The sequence below is a fragment of the Heterocephalus glaber genome, unplaced genomic scaffold (genome assembly GCF_053883595.1).
Source record: "Heterocephalus glaber isolate CG9 unplaced genomic scaffold, H.glaber_assembly_v1.0 deba00001571, whole genome shotgun sequence".
NCBI lineage: Eukaryota > Metazoa > Chordata > Mammalia > Rodentia > Bathyergidae > Heterocephalus > Heterocephalus glaber.
In genome coordinates this window covers 3,354,640-3,377,840 of record NW_028258356.1, presented here as the reverse complement: position 1 = coordinate 3,377,840, position 23,201 = coordinate 3,354,640, and the positions used below count along the sequence as shown (strand labels likewise).

At 38.3% G+C, this 23,201-nt stretch overlaps 1 protein-coding gene, 1 non-coding gene and 1 pseudogene across 5 annotated transcripts; 1 reads left to right on the top strand and 2 right to left on the bottom strand.

The window, feature by feature from the left end:
• Positions 1 to 2,212: 2,212 nt before the first annotated feature.
• Positions 2,213 to 21,704, bottom strand: Tmem19 (transmembrane protein 19). 4 transcript variants are annotated; one of them, XM_087192429.1, is made up of 7 exons: positions 21,551 to 21,704; positions 20,895 to 21,017; positions 18,845 to 18,958; positions 10,865 to 11,002; positions 7,715 to 7,969; positions 5,444 to 5,653; positions 2,213 to 3,576 (listed from the first exon to the last, which is right to left on the bottom strand). In XM_087192429.1, the coding sequence occupies exons 2-7, from the start codon at positions 20,980 to 20,982 to the stop codon at positions 3,413 to 3,415; spliced, it is 969 nt and encodes a 322-aa protein (XP_087048555.1). In that variant the 5' UTR covers positions 20,983 to 21,017; positions 21,551 to 21,704; the 3' UTR covers positions 2,213 to 3,412. The 4 variants fall into 4 exon arrangements, with proteins under 4 accessions (XP_087048555.1, XP_004845087.1, XP_012927778.1 ...); XM_004845030.4 differs by having other exon boundaries at positions 20,895 to 21,045; positions 21,551 to 21,702; XM_013072324.3 differs by lacking the exon at positions 21,551 to 21,704 and adding an exon at positions 21,211 to 21,398 and having other exon boundaries at positions 20,895 to 21,045.
• Positions 9,192 to 10,618, bottom strand: LOC106009399 (protein AAR2 homolog pseudogene; annotated as a pseudogene).
• On the top strand, positions 13,323 to 13,429 carry LOC147823659 (U6 spliceosomal RNA). Its single transcript, XR_015443491.1, has one exon. It is a non-coding gene; the product is annotated as a U6 spliceosomal RNA (small nuclear RNA).
• Positions 21,705 to 23,201: the final 1,497 nt, after the last annotated feature.

Genomic DNA, 23,201 nt, shown 5'->3' with positions numbered 1-23,201 from the left:
TTGTTCATACTGTAGGCATGTGATTAATTTTAAAACATTCCACATGATTTTTCTTTATTAATTAGGCCTGTATCTAACTAGTGACATTAGCATTTTTGCACTAGCATCGTATACATATGCAGCAGCTAGAAATAAAAAAGGTATATAAATCAAGGTATATGAGGCAAGTGAGAAAAATCTGAAAATGAAATGACCTGCTGTCATTCTGTGTCAATTCTTTGGTCTCCTGGTGGATTCATTTAATGTGTCTTCAACATTAGACTCCTTGAGCTGCCCTGGGCCACATGTACTTTGGCATCCTCTATTGTGTAACAGTGTAACAAGAGATAAGGAGCCTTTATGGTTGTCTAGGCAGGCTGCATATAGTATTGTATTATATTGTTACATGGAACTCTTTCCATGAAAGGAGTTTTTAACATAACCTGGCCTACTCAGCAAGAGAACAGGTTGAATTAAATATCCAAAAAAGCAAGTTATATTAAAACAGATATAGAACTTTTTAAAAAAAAGAACATCAAAATTCCTTACATGTAATTCTTATACCACAAAATTATGAAAACAAAATTTTCACAAGTTACATGACAAAACCTTACTGATTAAGCTGATGCTCTTTATAGCCTTTAGTTATCACGCTTGGCAGAGCTATTCATAATTCATCATAAAAATAGGACTATATTTGATAATGAGTTTCTACTGAGGACTTTTTATTAGTTCTGAGCAAAATATTTTAAATAAATTGTTAATTTTCTAAAATTTAAAAATTTTTAATTCCAAAATATATCTAGGTTTTCAAATAAATGATTTGAAGGCATCATTTCTCCAAACTTAATAATGCAGTGATTCTATCAATTTCAAAGTGGTTCCAATAAGTAGTTTTGTTCCATTGTATATTATTAGAATGAATCTCCAGGAAAAAAAAGCTGTGTTAGAATAATGTGCGAGCACACACACGCACACACACACACACACACACACACAGAGTAATGATTTGGAAAGTGATGCAGATGTAAGATATTGGATAATTACCAGAAGTGATTAATCCACAAAGACAGACAGCCTGCAGTGCTTCTACTAATAGGTTTTCTCCCTAAAAATGAAAAGTCCCATGTTTTAAAAGTTCCTTTTAGATACACAGCTTTAGGATGTTCTTATTCGGTGGGTCTCAAAGTGGTTAAACATTAATGTCTACCGGAGAGTTTTCTAAAAATACCCAAATGTGGAGTAGGCCACAATAAAATGAAAATATAGGCCTCACCTTTAAATATTCAGATTTACTAGAAGTCTTGGCAACAGTGTTTTTAAAACCTTCCCAGGATTCTAATGTTCAAAAGAGCTTTAAAAAGTCTCGATACCCAGATCTGCTAAATCAAAATTCTGGACAAAGAACAATGTTATGGCTTGTATCTAGATGTCCCTGCAAAGCCTTCTGCAGTCATAGGAGGGGAGTATTGAAAGTGGCTGGATTAGGGTGTGTGAATGTGGATTAAGGGTGTGATACTGGGATTAAGGGTGTGGATAATAGAAATGCTATCCTGGATGTGGAGGGCACCAATCAATAGGCTTGTAGCCTGGATAGAATATAAAGAGACAGAAGAAGGGAGGATTGCTGCTGCTGCTTGTTGCTTTCTACCAGCCATGCCATGAACTATTTTTCCTCTGTGACGCCCCTTTGCCATGCCACCCTGCTTTGGAGCCAGCCAACTATGGACTGAAACCTCTAGAAACTGGGAGCTGAGATAAACCTTTCCTCCTTTAACTTGTGGGTGTTGGGTATGTTTTTCAGCAGTGAGAAAAGTAACCAAGAGAAATTTACCAAAATCTGTATCAGAGCTCAGATGCAAGTGATTTTTAAAAATATGCCCACATGTGTACCCAAAGTTCAAAATCACTGGCTATAAGGCATTAAGTCAACTGATTTAAGAATGAAAGATATTGGGCCAGGGGTTTAGCTCAGTGGCGCCACACCTGGCTTGCATGCACAAGGTCCTGAGTTTAATCTCTGGTACGGAAGAAAAAAAAAAGAATTAAAGGTGTAAACTGTTTTGTTTTCCTTCTCAAATCAAGTCAGTTCTAGATCACCACTATAGAGGAGTCACCAATAAAGAGTACTAAACATATCCACTCTGACAGTAGCTTATTTATGGAATCCTTTCCTAATTTCTTTAAGAATGAAAAAGGAGCGGGGGAAGAAATGTACAGAAATCACACGAGAAACATTTAAAAATACATTTAGTAAAATAATCTTCTCCATGTCAAAACTTTTGCAGAACACAGTTAAGTCATAGTGAAGAACAAAGACAGAAAACAGAATTCACTTTGGTTGAGGCTATAATGAATGTAAAGGTGAGCACAAGTTAAAAGGTTCATAAAAGGAAATCACAGTACTTTCCAGTGACTTAAAAAAATTGGGCCAGGGATTTAGCTCAGTGGTGCTGTGCCTGCCTTGCAAGCACCAAGGTCCTGAATTCGATCCCTGGTACAGGGAAAAAAAAAAAAAAACATAATGAAAATAAGCTTCCAGCGACTCTCTGGTTACTGTTCAGATTACCAAAGCTAAAACAAATTTCTATGTATATTTCAAAGAAAACTACAAAACACACTGTAGATGAATTCAAAATAGTGTATTAAGGTACACATTGTTCAGATAAAATTTGGCTTTTTTTTTTTTTTGGTACCGGGGATTGAACTTGGGTCCTTGAGCTTGTGCAGCAGGCAGCGAAACCACTGAGCCAAATCCCTGGCCCCAAAATTTAGCTTTTTTAACACATAATTTTTTCACACTTTGTAATGGTCATATAAAAAAAGACATTTACCTTTTTCCATCACTAATCTGGAAGAAGGAAGAAAAATGCAGAGTAAACCATACAATTCACTAGGGACCAACTTCTGCATTTTTCAAAAATATGAGTGGCAAGGTCATAAAAATCCAGGATACTACACTTACTTAAGCTTCCACACACACCAGCTTGTCTTAAAGCCACCCGGAACAGATATAGCACCGGAGTAACTGATGCAGTGGTTTTTCTCTGCTACAACTGACAATCACTTTAACATATCATCACTTTTAGTCTTTACTCTGGTTTACAAAAGAAAAACCAGTCTTACATTTACCATGTAGATATTTTAGTTCAATGTACAACAAAATATAGGAAAAATATATCTCCACTGTTTACGAAGCTACAGTCAGTAGGAGAAAAATACGCATAAGTTTTATGCACTTGTCTCTTACTAGAAAGATATTAGCTGTTAAAAGGAGTTGATGAAAGAAAAAATGTGTAATTCCTTTACAATGAAATATGAGAGGAGCTGACATTTACATTTTGGCATTACAATTGTTATTCTTAGGATAAAACTTAGAACAGCACATTTAGCTGGACTCAATCAATTCTAACCTGTGGAAATTAAATAAAGTTCACTCTCTGGGCCAAAAACCACAAGCAGCTGTTGGGAGGAGGAGGGCAACAAGGATAGAAGAAAACAGATTCACTGCATTGTTATCAAGAATAGGTTTTCCTGCTATGTGCTTTGCTGTGTTCAATGGGCTGCTGACCACCATGCCAGTGCTTTCATCCAAACCTAGAGTGGAAAAGAAACAAACAGAAGATCCAAGTGGCTGATTTAAAACAAGAACAAATTAGCTTTCTTTCTCCAAAGAAGACAATCTTTGAAAAATTATCAGTAACCTGTGAAATGACCCTGATAGATAGATAATTTACATGGTGAGATATATGGAGCCCTTGCTTACAAAAGGCCTGTTGGAATAAATGGCTTTCAGCACATCCCAGAGCCGTTTTGTCAGTACCTCTTATTGCTTCAGGAGTAGATGGGAGAACATGAAAAGCAGAGCTAGTGTGATACTAGCAAGGTTGGGTTGTCTTCCTGGTGTTCCTCTCCAAGACCAACCTATGAAGCCTCTGTGAGCAGAACTCCTATCCGTGGCCTCAGCACTATGTATACAGAGCCAGCAAGGTGTTGGGACAAGAGGAAGCTTCTATGGTTTGAATGTTTGTATCTTTCCAAAATTCACATTGGGAACCAAGACTCACTGTATTTGTATGACGAGGTAGGGCCTTTGAAAGTAGTCAAATCATGAGGGGTCCAACCTCAAAAACAGGTTTAATGCTCTTATAAAAGAGATCTCCACAGAGCTGCCTCCTCCTTTTGCCCTTCTGCCTTCCACTATGTGCAGATGCAGTAACAAGGTGCCAGTATGGAAGCAGAGAGTAAGCCTTCACCACGCCCTGAACTGCTGGTGTCTTGATGTTGAACTTCCTCATAGCCAGAACTATGAAAAATAATCTCTACTCTTTATAAATTATCTAGTCTAAGGCACTTTTTTTATAGCAGCATAAACAAAGTGACACAGAGGGCACCAAATGATATACAGAATGAATTAATCTGCCACACTGCTCACATTGTTTCTTCAATCTACTTAATATGTAATATGCCTCCCCTCTTAGAGCCTAATTTAGAATAAAACTTAGGTTCTTTAAAAAGAAAAGTGGGCTGCTGTGTTCTCTCACAGTAGCCTGCTCTCTTTCTGTAGAGTGTACTTGTTTTCTTACTTTTATTTGGCCTAAACTTGCTCTGCAGAACCTATTTCTTTTCCTGCCTTTAATGTAATACTCTGGTATCAAAAATAAATAAGCCAAAAAGAAAAGTATACTCTGAGTGTTTGCAGAGTCACTGACCTTTTAGTGGTCATTAAAACCAGACTGCTTCCTAATGAAACTAATGAAACATCAGAGAACAAACATTTTGATTGGTGGAAACAGGAGTGAAAAGGTAAGGAGATTATCTTGGAGTTTATAGAGCACTAGAATTACGCTGCTTAGGGGATCCTTCTCCACCCTCCCAGCCAAATCCTGATGTCACTCAAAGGAGAAAATATGGTTGGTAGAGTGTGCAACCAATATATACCTAATGGAATTTATCAATATACTGATAGGACGGGAGAGCCTCAGGGAAAGCACTGAAAATTTTAAGAAAACTGACTCTCTCATCTACTTTGCTAAAAACTCAGTGCTGAAGGTAACAAGCATGATTAACACAGTAGAAAAGTGGATCATGTTTATGAAGTCAAATTAGTTCAATAATTTATCTATGAAGTGGATTTGTAGAAAACAAATGGAAGGAGGTACATTAAAATGATCTGACCCCAAATATCCTCTTTCCCGAGATTAGGTAATAGGCTCACACAATGGTATCCTCCACTTTAATCACTGATCTGCAGAATTAACTCTCTTACAATTAATTTAACATGGAAGAATAAAAACCAAAAATTGTAAAAGATGCACTGATCTGTCATTTCTGGTCCCTCAGCATCTTGTGTCTTTGGATTTGTTTTCACTGCTTCAGTTTTTAATTTTCCATTTTTCTTCCCCATTTCATTAAAAAAAACAAAACAAAACAATAAGCTGCAATAATAAGGTGATGTTCTTACCAGAAAACTGCATTGTCGCACCTAAATATGAGTCCACAATTGATCCTAGTAATCCAGCTAGACCCCCAAATACAATAATTGGCCACTGAGGAGCAGAAATGTCTAAATCATTCACAAAAATCAGCTGTGTGAGGAAGTATGCAATGCCCACAAAGGTTCCACCAAGGAGACTGGAAGCAAGTCCCACCATTGTAACCCCTCCATTGGTTCCTAAAGAAAAAACATGCATAAAGTCATCTGATTAATAATCAACAAGTACATAAAGTCAAGGAAAGCAGAAAATTTGGGGTACCTATTTAATTAAAAGAAAAAAGTCTCTCTTTTTTTAAATTGTAAAATTTTTAACTGATACATAAGAATTATATTTATGGGATACAATATGAGATTTTGATACATACATATATTATATAATGCTCAAATCAGGGCAAATACATCTATCTCCTCAAATATATCTATTTCCTTGTAATTTCATTATGGAGAAACACTCAAAAATCCTCTCTTCTAGCTTTTAAAAAATATATAGTACATTATTGTTACCTCTAATCACCCTTCTCTGCAACACAGTACCAGCATTTCTTGTTCTTAATTAATTATAATTTAGTACCTTCCTAATCAACCTCCCTCTATCTCTCCCTCTTATCTATTCTTCTCAGCCTCTGGTATCCTTAATTTCTATGAGATCAATTTTTTTAGATTTCATCTGAGTGAGAATAAAGTAGTATCTGTTAGAAAGAATTCCTTTTAATGCAGTATCAAGACCATACCTACTTTAAAAAGTATGATTTTTCTCTTAAACAACTCTTGAATTCTAAGCAGCAAAGCAGAATGGCTCAGGGGTGTCAGACTGTTACTTCTGTATGCCTTGTTTGTTCACAAGATGAAAATAAAAGTACAAATTTATATGACTATTATAGTACTAAGTAGTGATCCAAGTAAAGCAGAACGATGCTTTGCACACAGGAAGTATTCAAAATATGTTAGCTATTATAAGAATGATGATGAAGAAGAGGAAGAAAAGACTGTAAAACAAGAGAAGAGAATTGAGAATTGGGGAGGAAAAGAAGGGTAAGAGGGCCAGGGATGTAGCTCAGTGGTTCAGCCACCTGCCTTGCAAGCTCAAGGACCTGAGTTCAATCCCTGGTACCAAAAGAAAAAAAAAAAGAAGGATAAGAGGAGGAGGATGACAAAAAATATAATAGTTAGTAGTTGATAATGGTAATGGGGAAGTTAAACACACAGCAGTCCCTGGTGTCCACAGGGGATTGGTTCCTGGACCCCTGCAGATACCAAAATCCTTGGGTGCTCAAGTTCATGATATAAAATGCTGTGCTATCTTCATGTCACCTACACACATCCTACCACACATATTTTAAATCATCTCTAGATTACTTATAATACTAACATAATGTAAATGCCATGTAAATAGTTATTATATAGTATTATTTAGGGAATGTTATAGCTTGTACCTAGATGTTCCCCCAAAGCCTCATACAGTCATAGGTGGGGATTTTCAGAAGTGGCTGGTTCTAGGGTGCGTGATGCTGGGATTAAGGGTGTGATGCTGGAATTAAGGGTACAAAACTTGGATTAAGGGTACCCCACCCTGGGTGTGAGTGCTACCCACCCAAACCTGGGTAAAATATAAGAGACAGAAAGAAGGCTGCTGGTGCTATTGTTTCTGCTGCTGCTGCCACTTGCTGCTTTGTTGCCTTCTGCCTGCTCTGCTTTGCCATGGACCATTTCTCCTCTGCAATGTCCCTCTGCCATGCCATCCTGCTTTTGGAACCAACCTCTACAAACTGTGAGCCAAAATGAACCTTTCCTCCTTTAACTATGGGTGTTGGGTATTTTGTCTCAGCAACAAGAAAAGTAAGACAAAGCTTGTAAGTGTTCAGTACAGACATTTTTATTTTCTTTGAACATCTGCAATCTACTATTGCTTTAATCTACAGATTCAGAGTCCTGACTGGGTATTATAAGCACTAATTACATACTAAGTCCTTGAGAAATACCTTCTTTTCTTTTATTCTCCCCTGGTAGGTTTGTGGGTCAATCTCCATGTTTATCTAGGTCTAGGTCTACCTCTAATTTATCTAGGGTTTGTTAACATTTCCTGCAAATATTATTTATCATCAATTTAATAGCCTATAGCAATTTTCCAATTAAAGAGACCAAATAAAATTCTGCAAAGCTATTAAGTAAGAAATACATTAAATCAGGAAGGTTTTGCTTTTGTTCTTATTTTTTTAAGAAACTGTAATCAAGACTCACCAACTGGAACTCTCTCCCAGGTTGTAATCAGCCTTGGCTGGCTTTTACTCAGAACTGGGGCAACTTCTGAAGCCCAGGTGTCTCCAGCAGAGCAGGCCAGTGCAGCCAAGAGAGACAAACACATCCAGGAAGCAGTATGCTGCTTCGAAAAGTCGATCGGCATCTCTCCAGGGCCGTTTTCTATCATGTAGAGCAGGGCTAGCTCTGTGGGCACAGCTCCATTGCAGAACACCTGAACCCAATTTCTTTGCCCTCCTGGATACAAACAAGCAAATAAAGACAAATGATTTTCCCTCAGAAAGAAAATCATGCAGTGATAAAAACCTGTGTTTAAGATTTTTTTTTTCTCAATTGAAAGACTTTAATGTACATTATGCTTTTGGAAAAACACCTCCAAGGAAACAAGAGAAACCGAACCCTTAAGTAGCAGGGATTCTCATTCAGAAACCTGCTGTGAGCCCCAGCTTTAGAAGATGATGGCATCAGGACTTAAAGAGTACAACAAACAGTCTGAGGTCAGCATGGAGGGTTGGTGTGTCCATCTAGAGATGGAACTCAGCCCACGCAGCACGAGAGGCATGACCTCAAGACCCCAGGAGAGGCTGGGAATTTAGGTCAGTGGTTCCAGCACCTGCCTCACAAGTGCAAGGTCCTGAGTTCGATACCTGGTACCAAAAAAGAAAAAGACTCCCAGGAGAGCAGAAGCTTCATCATCACTGATGACAGACAGTTCCACAGGAGGGCTGGGAAGATTCAGGCTGCCTAGGTCATTTCCAGAGTTCAGAAGGCAACTTCAACAGGGCCTAAGAAGCCTGCTTGTGGACAAGAACTCTTCTTTTTATTGTTGTATGTCCAGGTCACCAGCAACAGTCATGGTAGCTCTTGTGAGGAATCGGGACACATGGGAGGGGTGCCAAATCACTCTGTGTCTGAGGCTTCGGAATGCAACTGATGGTAAGTGATAGCACCAGGAGGATCTCTGAAATCAAGGGCCACTCCAGTTTTGGGAGATTAAAAACTGGAGCCTCTGGACAGGACAAGGGGATTTAGGGGGAGAAAGCTAAAGCAGACCCAACCAACCATCTTCCTTGTCACTGAGTTCTCAGTCGAGGCTCACTACCTAAGTTTTCTATCACAGACTCCCACTGAACCAGGGGCAGGTAGAAACTGCAGCTCATTTCCCCTGTGAGCCTACATTTAACTTCCAAAAAATCACCCACTGATATCTCAGACTCTCAAGGGAATCCAGGTTTTCTTGTTCTCTAATCATCCTATAGAACAAATGATCAGCTCTCTTGGAGTTTCAGCTCCACTTCTCATCAGAAGGAATGATGATGCTACCAAGGCAGGTCTGTCCCAGCAGCTTCTGTAAAAGCTTGTCAGCTTAGCCATGACTGGGAGAATAGAGAGCCCACAAATGTGCTTTTAGCATCTTAGCTTCTTTTTCTATGAAGGAATTTATTGGTGAAGGAGGGAATTCTGGCTCGATCTTTGCAGAACCTGGCAGAACTGCTGCCCTGGAGCAGTCTCAGGATAAGAGCAGATGAATGGAGAGGCCAGGGCTGCATTCATGTGGAAAGGGGCCTCTCAAAGCTCATGTGTTCAGAGGGTTAGCCAGTCTCGATGCTCTCGGGGAGCTCCACCACCACCAGGGCACAGTCCTCAGGCTCTGAGACAAAGTCCCACCGAAACTTCTTGGTCAGGTGGGCTTGGAACTTTTCAGCTTTCATCCTCAGGGTGGGACCCACAGCAATGCTGCAGGCTGAAGAAAAAAAACCTGTAAGATGCTGGTAAGGAAGTTGTCTTGAGAGACAATGTCCACAAAGAAGTCAGCAGGGATCTCACCAAGCTGGTGGTACAGGATGGAGATAAGGTTGATGTACAGGGTGTGGTGCTTCACCATGGCTGCTTCTGACTGGCAGAGGAGGTTCAGGAGCCGCTTCCAGTGCTCAAATGCTTCATACACATTGCCCAGCAAGAAACACACAAAGGCAAACTGGAGTTCACTGAGCACATCCTGGGGGCTGCTGGGGAACTGCTTGCTGAGCAGTTTCCAGTGCATAGCTCAAGTCCATGCTGTCCCTGGTTATCTCTGCTAGTGTAGCACCTGCTGGGAACATCTGTGTTGGTAGCTTTGAGAATCGGATCACTGTCCCAGCTCTGGGCTACATTTTAGGTAGCAGAGCTAGGCCCTCTTGATAACTTTTGTACTCAGTGCCCCAGCGAGGTAGATTCTGCCCCACCAGGTCCTTGGTGTGCTTCATGAAGAGTACAGGCAGCACATCTGAGAAGGCACAGATCTGCCTTTCAGGCTGCAGCCTCTCCATTGTGGTCTCACTGACAAAGTTGGTGAGTGAGATCCATTTCTTGAGTGTGGTATATGGGTAAGGTCCCAGAAACTGGTCCAGCTCCTACAGATTGGCCCTCATAGCTTCCACTTCAGCTTCTGGGGCTGGGGACAAGTCTACCTCTTCCTGGAGAGCATTCCAGCGCAGGACTGTCAACCCCCGCTGCTGCAAGCTAAGGAAGAAGCCCATACGAGGACCCACATCCCTAGGATTGGCTTTCCACAGAACTGCAGTGAAGAAAGTGAATGCCTGGCGCATTCATCTTCACACCTGGGAACTTGGGTCCTACCTCCCAGGAGTTATAGTCAATGCCAAACTCTGTTCCCTTGGGCACATTCAGGATGACCACAGTGGCCCCTTCAAATAAGAGGTGCTTGGCTAGGTCTGGATCCATCTTCGTGGCAGCCATGGGGCCAATGGTGGATAACCCAAAAGGAGAATCCTTCTTGTCTTCTGAAAAAGCTCCTTACCCCTTACTCGGGTACTGCGCCACTTGTGTTTAAGGTTTAGTAAAAATGATTAAAAATTTTTTAAAGACAAAAAGTGGTATGGCATCTTATCCCACATTTCCTACCATTAGTAATAAATTTAAAATAATGAATGATAGACTCTAGTGCTTCTAAAATTCTGTTCTTACTTCCTATTGTAGTAAAACAAATGGTAGACTAAATTAGGCCACTGAAGTAATTCTCAAATAAAATTTACCTGTTTTAGCAGTCTAAACAACATGTTTTGATTAAAAGCTTATGACAGTATGAAATGATTTACCATTTTGAGTAATGTCAAACGTAATTAATCTTACCTTCCTTATATTCTGAATCTATATGCTTCTTTGCTTGTCCCTTCCATTTAGTGAGTTTTGAAGAAGAAAGAAAAAAAATCAGCAAAGAGGTAAAAAAGCTGAAATTTGCAATGGTTAGGATGAATCCAACCACTAACCCTGAAAGAAACATATAAACATGGAATTATAATTAATCCATACATGAATGTGTGAAAAATTGTATTTTTCAGGTATTTTCACATTATATGTCTAAAGCATATTTTCAATACATTTGTATTTTACTGTTATTACCAAGCAGTATACTGAATGACAAATTGACTAAGCTGACAAAAATTTTTTTTCCATATTCTGATCTTTCAAATGCTATGTGAACATAAGATACTAGACACTTTTTATAATCAAGTTGGATAACTGAATAGTAGTGATTAATTATTAAACAATATGTATTAGGGGCCAGGGATTTAGCTCAGTGGCATCGTCCTTACATTGCAAGTGCAAGGTCCTGAGCTTGATCCCCAGTACCAAAAAACAAAAAAACTATATATATATATATTATACATTGACTAGAAGACTGAAGAATTTTCACACTAACCATGGCCTTCTGTGAAGAATGAGATTATAGGTTTTCAAGTTTGTATCTTTTACATTTTCCCCCTATAGTCTGGGATTTTTTTTTCTAGTTTGAAAAAGAAATTTAAAAGCAGGTAAGGTTTTTATGCATTCCAAAGAATTTTCACACGCTCTCTTGGTGAGCTTAATGATCTATGGTAAAGTGGTAGAGGCAGTTTTTCTTAGCTAAATTTTCTGTAGAAATCCAGGAAAATAATCTGAATTTGAAGCACAACTACAAATGCGAATGTCCTGTGAGTGTGATTTTAGATTTTTCAACTCTCCTCTGTCTGTTTAGCTTTTGTCCAGGCAAACAAAAAAATGGAGCATTCATTTTTTTTTTTTTTTTTTTTTTTGGTCCAGTACCAGGAATCAAACTCAGGACCTTGTGCTTGCCAGCAGATGTGGCATCACTCAGCTAAATCCTCAGTCCGGCATTCATTTTTTGAAGGGTGATCAATTTTAATGAAGGCTTATAAAATGTGCCATTAAATCAAGAAATAAAGCCAGGTGCAGCGACACACACCTGTCCCAGCACTTGGAAGGCTGAGGCAGGAAGATTGTGGCAAGTTTGAGGACAGCCTGAGCTACATAGTGAGTTCAAGACCAGCTTGAGCTATATAGCAAGACCCTATCTCAAAAAGCCAAAAAACCCAAACCAAACCAAACCAAACCAAAAATCAGGAAATACAAAAAACAAACTTATACTACATGATACTAAAGAAAAAAAAAAAAAAAAGCAAAGATGTACTCTTGCTATCATAGCAATGTGGAAAGAGGGCATTGAAATAAACTGCTCAGGTGAACATTCTTGAAACTCAAGAACTTGTTGTGGGTTGTATAAGAAAAGTTAATAAATCCCCACTCTAGGCAATTCCATATGAAAATGTAAACATTTCCTGGAACGGGCTTTTTAATCATCCAGATAATCCTTAACTTTTTGTATCAGAATTTTTTTTTTTGGTACCGGGGATTGAACTCAGGTCCTTGTGCTTGCACAGCAGGCGGCGGAACCACTGAGCTAAATCCCTGGCCCTGTAACAGAATTTTACAATGTTCTTGTGAATAAAACTTAGTGCTAAAGTAAGTGTCTTTAGTTGCACTGTGGTTAATGACAATGTCTTTTTTTTTTTTTTTGAGATAGGGTTTCACTCTGTAGTTCAGGATGGCCTTAAATTCACTATGTAGCCCAGGCTGACTGCAAACTTGTAGCAATTCTTCTGCCTCAGCCTCCAGAGTGCTGAGATTAAAGGCATCTGCCACCATGTCTGGCTCAATGTGTCTTTTACTGTAATACATTTTTAAAAAAATTTAAACATTCACTGTATTTTGATTGCCCCTTGCATTTATCACAATAGTTAGTTAATACTACAAAAAATGAATTAAGAGTCAAAATATAAAAACTTAAGTAATCCATCAATAAAAATGACAAAACCCAGAATAGGCAAGTCTTTGAACACTGAGAATACACAAAATTCAATCACAGTGACCTCAAAAAGTTAGATCAGATGCGACTGCCCTAAGACCATCTTTAATTGAAGAATGTGTCAACAGATGGAGATAGTCTCTTTTCGTATGACTCATTTCTACAAGGCTTTTTTTTTCTTTTGTGACATTGTCATTTCAGAGAATATAATCACCCATTTTTAAAAAATAGGGTGCTTGATGTTTCATCATTAGACTGAAGGTATATATTTCTGCCCCAGATAATACATGGGTGATGGTGTGTCCTTCTCAGAGCATCACATCTGGAAGCACTTGATGGCCATTTTCACATCACTGGCAATATTAATTTTGATTACTCAGTCTTAAGGTACTGTGTAATTTTCCCAACATTAAGTTAACCTCTTTTCCTTTTGAATAAGTACGTGTGCTCGCTTTGGCAGCACAAGTACTAAAATTGGAATGATACAGGGAAGATTAGCACAGCTCCTGTGCAAGGATGACATGCAAAGTCGTGAAGCTGTTCATATTTTTTTTAAAAAGATGCTATCTGTGGGAAATATTTTGAAACTGTGCAAATATTCTACCCCTCGTCAAAAGGTTTCACCTAGATTTAGTATTTGGTTATGATCCATTCATAACTGGATCCAATTTCCTGATCCAATCTTTATAGGTGATTTTTCAACTCTAGTACTCCTTCTGTACTGTCTAATAAGCTTTTGGCATTCTAATGTAAGCAAGACTGATCATCCCTAGTTTTAAAGAAAATTATTATCAGTATGGTCTCATGAATTCCTATTTTTTTCTAATAGCTTATATCACTGTACTTAATTTTTGGTGTTCAGATTGTCCCAGAACTTGTCAGTAAGGGTCCCTTTAAGCTGGCTGTTGTCATCTTGAGATGAGATCTCAACTTTTTTTTTAAATCATTTCCTCCTTTTCTGGTATAGATAGTTCAGGCTCATCTCAAAACTGCTCTATCCAGTTCTGGAAGGAGACATTTCTCTCAGTAGCTCTGGTTCATTTTGGTAGACAGTGGGTATTAAAAACCAAGATATAGGGTTTCAGGGTACTGGCTGTCTTTCACTTGTGGAAAGGGCAAATAAATACACATACAAATATAAACACATACATAAAAATGTGCACGTATACATGCATATATTTTAGGAATTATATATCCCCACAGATTCTTGAATTCCCTCATCCCATCTTAGTATTTAGTTTTTCACACTAAGTTTTTCATAGTTTTTCACACTAAGGACCTTGGCTCCCAAGAATATTGACAAATTCATTCAACTGCTCAGTCCTATATTGTATTTTCAATTGTCTTAAAACTGCTTTACTCAAACTACAACAAAACAAGACTACTACAAACAGTTTAACGTTTGTTTGAAATTTTTCCCTCCCTGTAACCTAAGACTAAGCATGCATAGTTAAAAACTCTGTGTTCATGTTAATCCCTTTTCCCCCTTCAGTATTTACAATATTCATTTGAAATGCAACTAGTTTCATTTTAGTCTATCACTTTTACATTTCTCCCATTTCTTACCCTTATTGATACAATTTTATATTTAATTCATTTATAAATTTATAACACTAACATACTTGTAAAAGTCAAACATACAAAAAGGTGTATTTAGAGAAATGTTACTTTGTCCCATCCCTCTATTTTTTTGTCCTCCCTCAGCCTTTGTAAATACATTGTTTTCTTTTCTGTCTGCTTATATTAATTTATTTTTATAAACATAAGCAGATTTCTTTTTCCTTCTTTTTCACCCAAAAAGTAGATTTGTGCTTTTTTTCGTACTGGGGATCAAACTCAGGTCCTTGCGCTTGCTGGTCTGGCGGCAGAACCACTGAGCTGAATCCCCAGCCCTAGATTTGCTTTTGATAATTTTATGATCCTTGTTTAAGGGACACAATGAGTTAATCTGCCAAGAAACACCAAGAAATTGACATTCTGCTTTGTAAGTTGATCTCTACCAAGTTTACCTGGTTTGAATCTCAATTTGAGAGAGCTGCCAGTCTGAGGGTCTGAAAAACAATCTTAACTTCAGGCCTATATAGTTGAAAATCATTTTCCTAGTATGTGATAACCACACCAAATACTGTTATCTTACACGGTCCTGTCAGGCTGATGTTGTTCCTCCTCCTCCCCTCCCCCACTTCTTTTTTTTTTTTTTTTTTTTTTTGCTGGGGATTGAACCTACGGCCTTGAACATGCTACCCATGTGCTTTACCACTGAGTTACATCCCCAGCCCCATAGCCTTTCTGTTTTACTTACACAGTAGCACAAAATGTTCCAGCCCTGACTTACTCTATGGTTGACAGTTTGTGTTCTATGTAACTTGATGATAAATATAATCAGTTTTGCTAAAGGCAGAATCTTGTTAAATAATGCATAAGGTAGAATTCTACTAAATAAAGTAGACATTAAATAATAATAGTTCAATACTTATTTAATAAAGAGGTATTAAATATTAACAGTTTATTAAATAAGAGAACAGGGAACTAGGTTCCTATTTCCATAATATTGCATAGCTCAGGTTTAAGTATAACTGAGACAACTATTCAGATTCTTCCAAAGATGCTCAATTACCAACACTTTATTTTAGTGTATTCTAATACAGACTATAAGATATAGGATAATATGGTATAAATCAATAATAAAATGTTTTGTTTCTGGAGTTGGACAGTCTGGAGTTCACACTTTAGCTCCCCCACTTGCCTCTGCATGACTTGATTACTTAAGACTCAATTAATTTTATTTTTTCACTTTTATTTTTATTACTATGTGTTTGTAGTACATATTGAAGATTTAATTTTGCATTGGTTAAATAAGAATAATAATTGTTGTGTCACTGGCTTACTGTGAAAAGTTATGAGATAATTCTTGTAATATGCTTATTATACTATCAAGGAAATAGGAGGCCCTTAACAAATGTTAACGTCAATGGTCGTAACAGCACCAACAGTTCCAGTGACAAAAGCTCAACAGCAATAATAATGATAAACATTATATCCTTACTATTTAACCTGTAAATTCTTCAATTGAATTTTTTGTTTCTGTTTTTTTTAGACAGGGTTTTATATGTATGTAGTTCAGGTTTGTTCTGAACTCATGGCAATCATCCTGCCTCAGCCTCCCCAGTGCTAGGATTACAGGTATGTGCCACCTTGCCCAGCTCAACTGATTTTTAACACATATAAAAGTAGTACAAAGATATTTGAGGGAAGTTAAAACATATAGAAGTACACAAAGTGAAATCAGACTATCTCCCAAACTATTAAGTTTATTTCCATCTTTAAACACAAAGTTTAAAAAGTGTTTTCCTAAAACAATCTACACAGAGATTTTACAAAATGCAAATCTGTCCTTTTTACTCAAATCACCTTAAAATAACTACATGAAGTGATCGGTATTAATACTGTTGACAGCTTTAGACTGAGGAAATGAATTTAAGACATGCTTTAAAGAAATGATTTGTTCATGTAGTGTAAAACACCTTGGAAGTTTTGGCAAATCTCAGCTATGTATGAAGTTTTGGATTAGTAACTGCTATCTCCCTCTCATGTTTAGTTCACCTTCCCATCACATTTCATGAATCTCTATCATTGATAAGGGGTTCACATATGTGAAAACAGAGTGCTACAAAGAACTTGGAAGACTTAGGGTGACATTGCCTTCTTTCTCAGCCTAAGGCAGGTAAATTCTCAACAGATGCCATGTGGAAGAGTAAAACAACACCATTTATAAATGTCTGATAGTGGGAGTTAGACCCAAAACTCCCGCTAAGGTGACCTGAGTAATTTCTAGAAGCAGAAAAGGGAAAGTAGGACTGAAATTACATAGTAATCTAATAAACTCAAATCTAACCTATTATTTCATACATAATCTGCCTAAAGCAAAAATGTGGGAATCAAAAGAAGACTGATTAGTGCCGGGGATTTAGCTCAGTGGTTTCGCCCGCCTGCGCAAGGCAAGCCCAAGGACCAGAGTTCGATCCGGATACCAAAAACAAAAAAAACAAAAGAAGAGTGATTAATCTCAAATGCAGAAAATGAAGGGCAGAAGCAAAACAGAGGTTAGCAGATTTGTTGCACACCACCCAAGGGAGGGGATCCTTTGACCTGTGGACTTACATTACTGTTTCTCAGACTCTGTAGTTACCAAGCCATCTTCTAATTATAATTTTGCCTTGCCACTCAGCATGAATCCAAGTATAGGCCATGTCTGAACAGTAATGCTTATATTCCAGTCTGCCTGGTTGTTCTACCTTTTATCAGATTAGCATGATTCTGAAAACTGCCTAGTAATAATTAGCACACAATAAACACTGGCTATGTGTGCAGTGAACCAAGAACTTTATGGTAATTATTCATTTAATTCTTACTATAAGTCTCAGAATAAAATCAGGAATACATGCAGGTTTTGTGGGGCCTGAAGCTTCTATAATTTTGATGACCTCTTTATGAAAGAGAGAGTACAAAAATATCTTTTACCTTCATAAAATTTATAAAACTATAGGACCATGAGAGTACATTGCTAGAGTTCTTTCTAAGGCCTTGGAAGTGAGGGGCCCTAAGTTTAAGCTTCATTTACTTAATATATCTTCCTCTAAATTAGATATTGAAAACTCCATTATCTCTGATCAGAAAACACATAAAGAGGTAAACTCAACTGTCCCAGAGCCATAACTGTCAGGATTAATCCTGCCTGATTCTAGCACTCCTTCTTTTACCAATCATACTATTTTGCTTCCTTGAAGGTCTAATCTAGTTCATAAAACTTCTTGAGAAATATCTTCTGTATTTAAATATAGAAGAGACAGTTTATTTATAGTGCATTAGGGTCTAAAGATCAGTAGCATCTTGTAGACTGGGTAGGTTAACTTCAAGACCTGCCAGCTCTAAATAATCCTCATCCTATAGAAATCTCATCCTAGAGTAAGTATTTAAGGGTAATCTTGCCTGGTAGGAGAGGAAAGTTCCTATGTCAAACCAGATCATGTCATTTCTCTGACCTGAAGCAGAAAGTTCCCACCTATTTTGAAATGAAAATCCTCACAGTATCTTCCAGCCCTAATATAACCTGGCCTTTGCCTATTTCTTCAACTTTACATCTCATTATTTCCCTTTTTCTTACTATTTTCCAGTCAAATGAGCCATCTTCTCACTCAAGCAAGCTAGGGCCACAGCCAGGACTATCTATGCCAGGGCTCATGTGCTTGTTATACTGTCAGCCTGGAACATGCTTCTCTTAGACTCCTGAGGACTCAGCTCCAAATTATATCCTTAGAGGAAAGCATCTGATGTTTCTCTATAAACGAATACCCCATACTATCCACCATACACATTTTATATTTTAATTTTTCTCATAAACGCCACCATTATCTGAATACTTCTATAGATTTTATTTATGTGTTACCTATTGGCCCTAAAGAACCAATTTCCATGAGGACTGTTCACAGCAGTAGCCCTTGTTTTTAGTGGGACAAATGGGTAAGTGCTCTATGAATATTTGCCCAACTCAGTTCTGAAAAATTAATCTAGAATACTGGGTTTGAAGTGCTCTGTTTGAAACTACTACTAGCAATTTCCAAGAGTTATTCTTCCAACTGTTTCTCTATTTCACACGTAGGAGGAATGCTTCAATATTTTTGCTAGCAGGAAACTAGTAATCCACCTAAAGGAGAAAAATAATCAAGGTCCTCAAAATTAACTTACTTTGTATCAATTACAAAGTTAAATTTGTATTGTTCACTAAAAGTGTATGTTTGTTCCTGAAATTCTGGCAAAATAGGAATGCTAAGCAATACATAACTTCATCAATGTCTAAAATATATAACATTAAGATTGTCTTATATATTCAGAATTTAGAAATATTTGTTTAAATTATATAAGTAAATACTTACATAGGTATTTTAAGATTCAAAATAAAAACATACCTCCCAATGCCCCACTGTGATCTAGACTTTTCTTTTTAAAGCCATTATAGGCAATCAAAACAGGAACAACAACAGAAAACAGCCAACGCCAAGGAGAAATAGGCCGTATGTTACCTGAAAAATTGTAAAAGTAGAAGACAAATTGTGTTATGTCTAAATAGATTTGTCTTGACAGTAAACTTTGGTAACTGCATTAAAATATTGTAAGTACAGAAACTGAGAAGACGTGACAAAAGTAGAATATATACATTGAGACTTGTATATTTTCAGAAGGGCAATCTTACCGGAGAAGAGTCAATTATATCCAAGTTTTGAGAGCCATTTATTGCTACTTATGATAATAGGTACCTTAAAGATGAATATTTGGATTTGTGAAATGAATCTCTGGTTCCTCAGCTTTTAAAAGGCATGTAGTAAATGTCAGGGACTACACAGAACCAACTTTTCCTTAACAGGATCTAATTAGTCCTCTGCCTTTCAGTGAGATTATTTTAAACAAGTAACATTCTGACAAGCTATAAATCTGAGTCAATAGTTAGAAATTAATTTTTCCAAAAGTGGCATCCAGCTTACCTCTTGTTTCGCCAGCATACTGCTTTCAAAGAATTTGAGCCAATATTTAAAGATTATAATTCTTCAGTTTAAAAGCTGGAAGCTCTGCCCTATGTGGCAGAATTAACTGAAGTTGAAAAGAGGTCACCTCCTTAACATGGTTTATGGCTTTCTCATTTAAAATTTCTACCACCCCCAGCAGACTCCTAACATTAAAACTGACTAATTTCCTTATGGTAAAGTGAAACAGGAACTAATGTTCATGTTCAAGTTTCTACCAAAAATGGGAAAATAAAAGATAAAGAGGGCCAAACAATCGACAAAGGTAGGAAATATCCTAGTTCTGGACGTGAAAACTATTTTTCCACGTCTAATATGCAAACATTCCTATGGCTTCATTCATTTGCAATAGGTGCCTGGCCCCAGCGGGATAAATCAATTTAGAAATTTCCACTTACTCTATTGTCTAGATAAGAATCTTCTCCTTTTCCTCCTCTTAAACCTCCATCTCCTACTGTGCATCATTATGAATGAATAGTCCTGAAGCACTTCTATATCCTGAAGAACACATTTCTAATTATTCATGCATCTCTTCATAAAAGTACTTTGTTTTGAAATGGCAATTATTATATTATCATTTTGAAGAGCTCACTTCCACTGTTTTCTTTGTTGTGAACTGTCCAATATGCTGTCTTTGTAGGAGTACCAAGAAGTTTATGTATAGGTATGCCAATTCTGAGTTCAAAATATTCTATATTTATGCTTCAGGCTTTAAAGGGAATCTTTATTTGTGTGTGTGCTGGAGATCAAACCCAGGGTCTTGAGCATGGTAGGCAAATACTCTACCACTGAGCTACATGCTCAGCCTTGTATTTTTGTTATTGTTGTTTTTCTTGGTACTGGAGATTATATCTAGGGTTTTAGCACTGAGCTACGTTCCAAGCCTCTTTTCAAATTTTTTCATTTTGAGAAAGGGTTTCGCTAAATTGTCCAGGTTGGGGTCAAATTTTCGATTCTCCTGCCTCAGTCTCCCAGAGTGCTGGAGTACAGGTGTGCACCACCAAGCCCGGTTTAGTCTACTGAGTGACTAAATAGCAGACAAATCCTTAAAATTTTCCAAATGTAAATATTATACCGTCTTTAAGTTTTTATTAATTTGACGGGATACATGAGACTGACAAACTACATTACTAGGAATCTTATTCAAATTTAAAAGCATCACTGAAATCACTTTAAAAAAACCATGTTTTACACTGATTATTTTTCACCAGGGTAGACAAAATAATTACCTGGAACATAAACACACTTGCAGAAATGTATAACCAGCATTATCACAACAAGCATTTACTAATGACGAAAACGTTCACAGCACTGTTTATATTATTACCATGTGAATAAATTGAGGCTGTGGAAGGAAAGATAACCATTCACAACCATTCAAAAGATATGAGTTTTAAGTTTCGATTATGGGAAAACAATCTAGAATATTTGTACTTACCGTAATAAGTGCTAGCAGTCATTGACATTATCCAGAAAACTAAGGAAATGCAAATGATCAAGCTCAATATTACTATATTAGTAATCATCTTTATGTATATTTTGTATATATTGTCGTCAAAATCTGTCATGGAAAACAAGGATATGAGCACCTGGAGAGAAAGATAGGATTTCTCAAAGAAAGTAATTTAAATTGTCCTCAAACGTAAAATGCCAACACCTTCCACGGACCGAACATAAGAAAAATCAATATAAACCCAAGCTCCTTCCGGAGACTGCTGCTGGCAGAGCGGCCCAAAACCTTTTTTTTTTGGTACCGAGGATCGAACTCGGGTCCTTGCGTTTGCGAGGCAGGCGACGGAACCACTGAGCTAAATCCCCAGGCCAGAACGGCCCAAATTTTTCGGGCTGGGACAACTGCTTCACTTAAAAGCACTGCGCGCTCAGGGCGCAGGGCAGAGCTCAAGCCGCTGGGGTCTCCACAAGTTTCCCTCAGATAACCGACACTCGAAAGGGAAGCGAGGTAGCCAATCTGGTCCGGGCAGGGGAGCCAGGCCCCGCCCCACGCCGTGCCATTCCTCCCGCCCGTCCGCCCGTCCGCCCGCCCGAGGAGGTCGGCAGCCGCAGAGCGACAGCGTTGGGCGCCCGCGCCCGGACCTGGGCCAGTCGGAAGCGAGCCCCGCGCGGGCGAAGGCGTCAAGTTCCGACTGCCGCCTGCGCCGCTCCAGGGTCCGGGTCGAGCTGGCCAGGGCCGATGGAGACCTTGGTTCCCCGCTCGCGCGCCACTGCGCCTGCGGCTCACCTCATGTGCGCATGCGCCGCAACCCGCCCTGGCACAGCCTCGCTCACGTGAGCATATAAGGGCGAACCGCTGGAGGCTTCGTTGGGTGCCAGAGTTCTTTCAACCAGGAAAGTGAGACCGACTGTAGGGTAGTAAAAAGGTAACAAAACGCTAGGGCTGGGGATTTAGCCTAGTGGTTCCGTCGCCTGCCTCACAAGCGCGAGGACCCGAGTTCGATCCCCCTATACCAAAAAAAAAAAAAAGTAATAAAACGCAAATGAATTTAGACCCCCTAGTGATGCCATTTTAAGCGTACCGAATTTAAGACTTCGCGCTTGCCTCAGGCGCTGTGCCGCTGAGCTGCTGAGGTACGTCCTGGCCCTCAAGTACTTATGAGTCTGTTAAGAGTTCTCACCAATCGTTTCCCGGCCTTTTGGCTAAGATCAAGTGAAGAGTACTCACCAAATAATGTTATTTCTTTCGGTGGGGGGCAGGGAATATATTGTTATAGAAACGGAATTTGAGGACTTAGGATGGCATTCAAAACAACGCTGTTTGGTCTATACTGGGCCATGGTTTGCTGGGTGCTAGACAGGAAGACAAAGCTAATTGTAGTTCCTGCTCTTGAGCCCTCACGTAATTGTCATGACACCACTTACACTGTGGAAATACTGCAGTCTGTTCCCACGCCCCTCACATTTACAGTGTACGTTCAGTCAGTTCATTTACAAACTAGGACTTCTCGTCAGCATTAATCCGAGTCTTGTGGACGATTTCACATGTTACTTGAAAATTAACTTGTTGAGCTAATAGCCACTGATAATTACAGTACATTCTTGAGTTTTTTTCAGTCAATTTACTGGGTAAGAAGAGAATACAAGGACAGTTCAGACATAGAACACAACCATGATACAGCCCACTAATAGTTATTACCTTTTTTTTTGGTACCGGGGATCGAACTCGGGTCCTTGAGCTTGCGCAGCAGGCGGCAAAACCACTGAGCTAAATCCCCGGCCTAGTTATTACTTTTTAATATACATCACTTCCACTGATAGTGTGTAGTGTATACTTTTTGAAAACTCAGTATTGTTTTAAGCTTCAAAACACATGCCCAAACAACATGTTTTTCCTTTAATAGAAAATTAGTTTACTAAGAACCAAATCTGTGAAGTAGGACTAAATAGCCTACTTACAATAGCCTTCTAAGACCGTACCTGTGTGTGTGTGTGTGCGCGTGTGTGTGTGTGTTCTGCAAAACTTCATTATATAACTTCTTTGTTTCTGTTCGCCTAAACAATTGGATTACCTTACTACTACCTGGCCAATATCAATTTTATCAGTTTTATTGAGTTGTTGGTATTAATAATAATAGCTAATGCTTTTATGGTTTAGAGAATGACTTTAATTTTTTTTTCCTCCGCTTTTAGACGAAATTATAAACGTGGTTGTGTTTGTTCTGCTTTCATCACAGTAACAAGATGACCTTGTCTAATTAGTTGATACTTTGTGAGGAAACTATGGCCTATC

Excerpts from the sequence above, each read along its gene's own strand:
- Tmem19 (XM_004845030.4), bottom strand. The coding sequence starts at position 21,024 with ATGACAGATTTTGACGACAATATATACAAAATATACATAAAGATGATT. Across the intron at positions 18,959-20,894 it reads GACTGCTAGCACTTATTACG|GTAACATACGGCCTATTTCT; the intron begins GTAAGTACAAAT and ends ACAATTTTTCAG. Across the intron at positions 11,003-18,844 it reads TCACAGTGGGGCATTGGGAG|GGTTAGTGGTTGGATTCATC; the intron begins GTATGTTTTTAT and ends TGTTTCTTTCAG.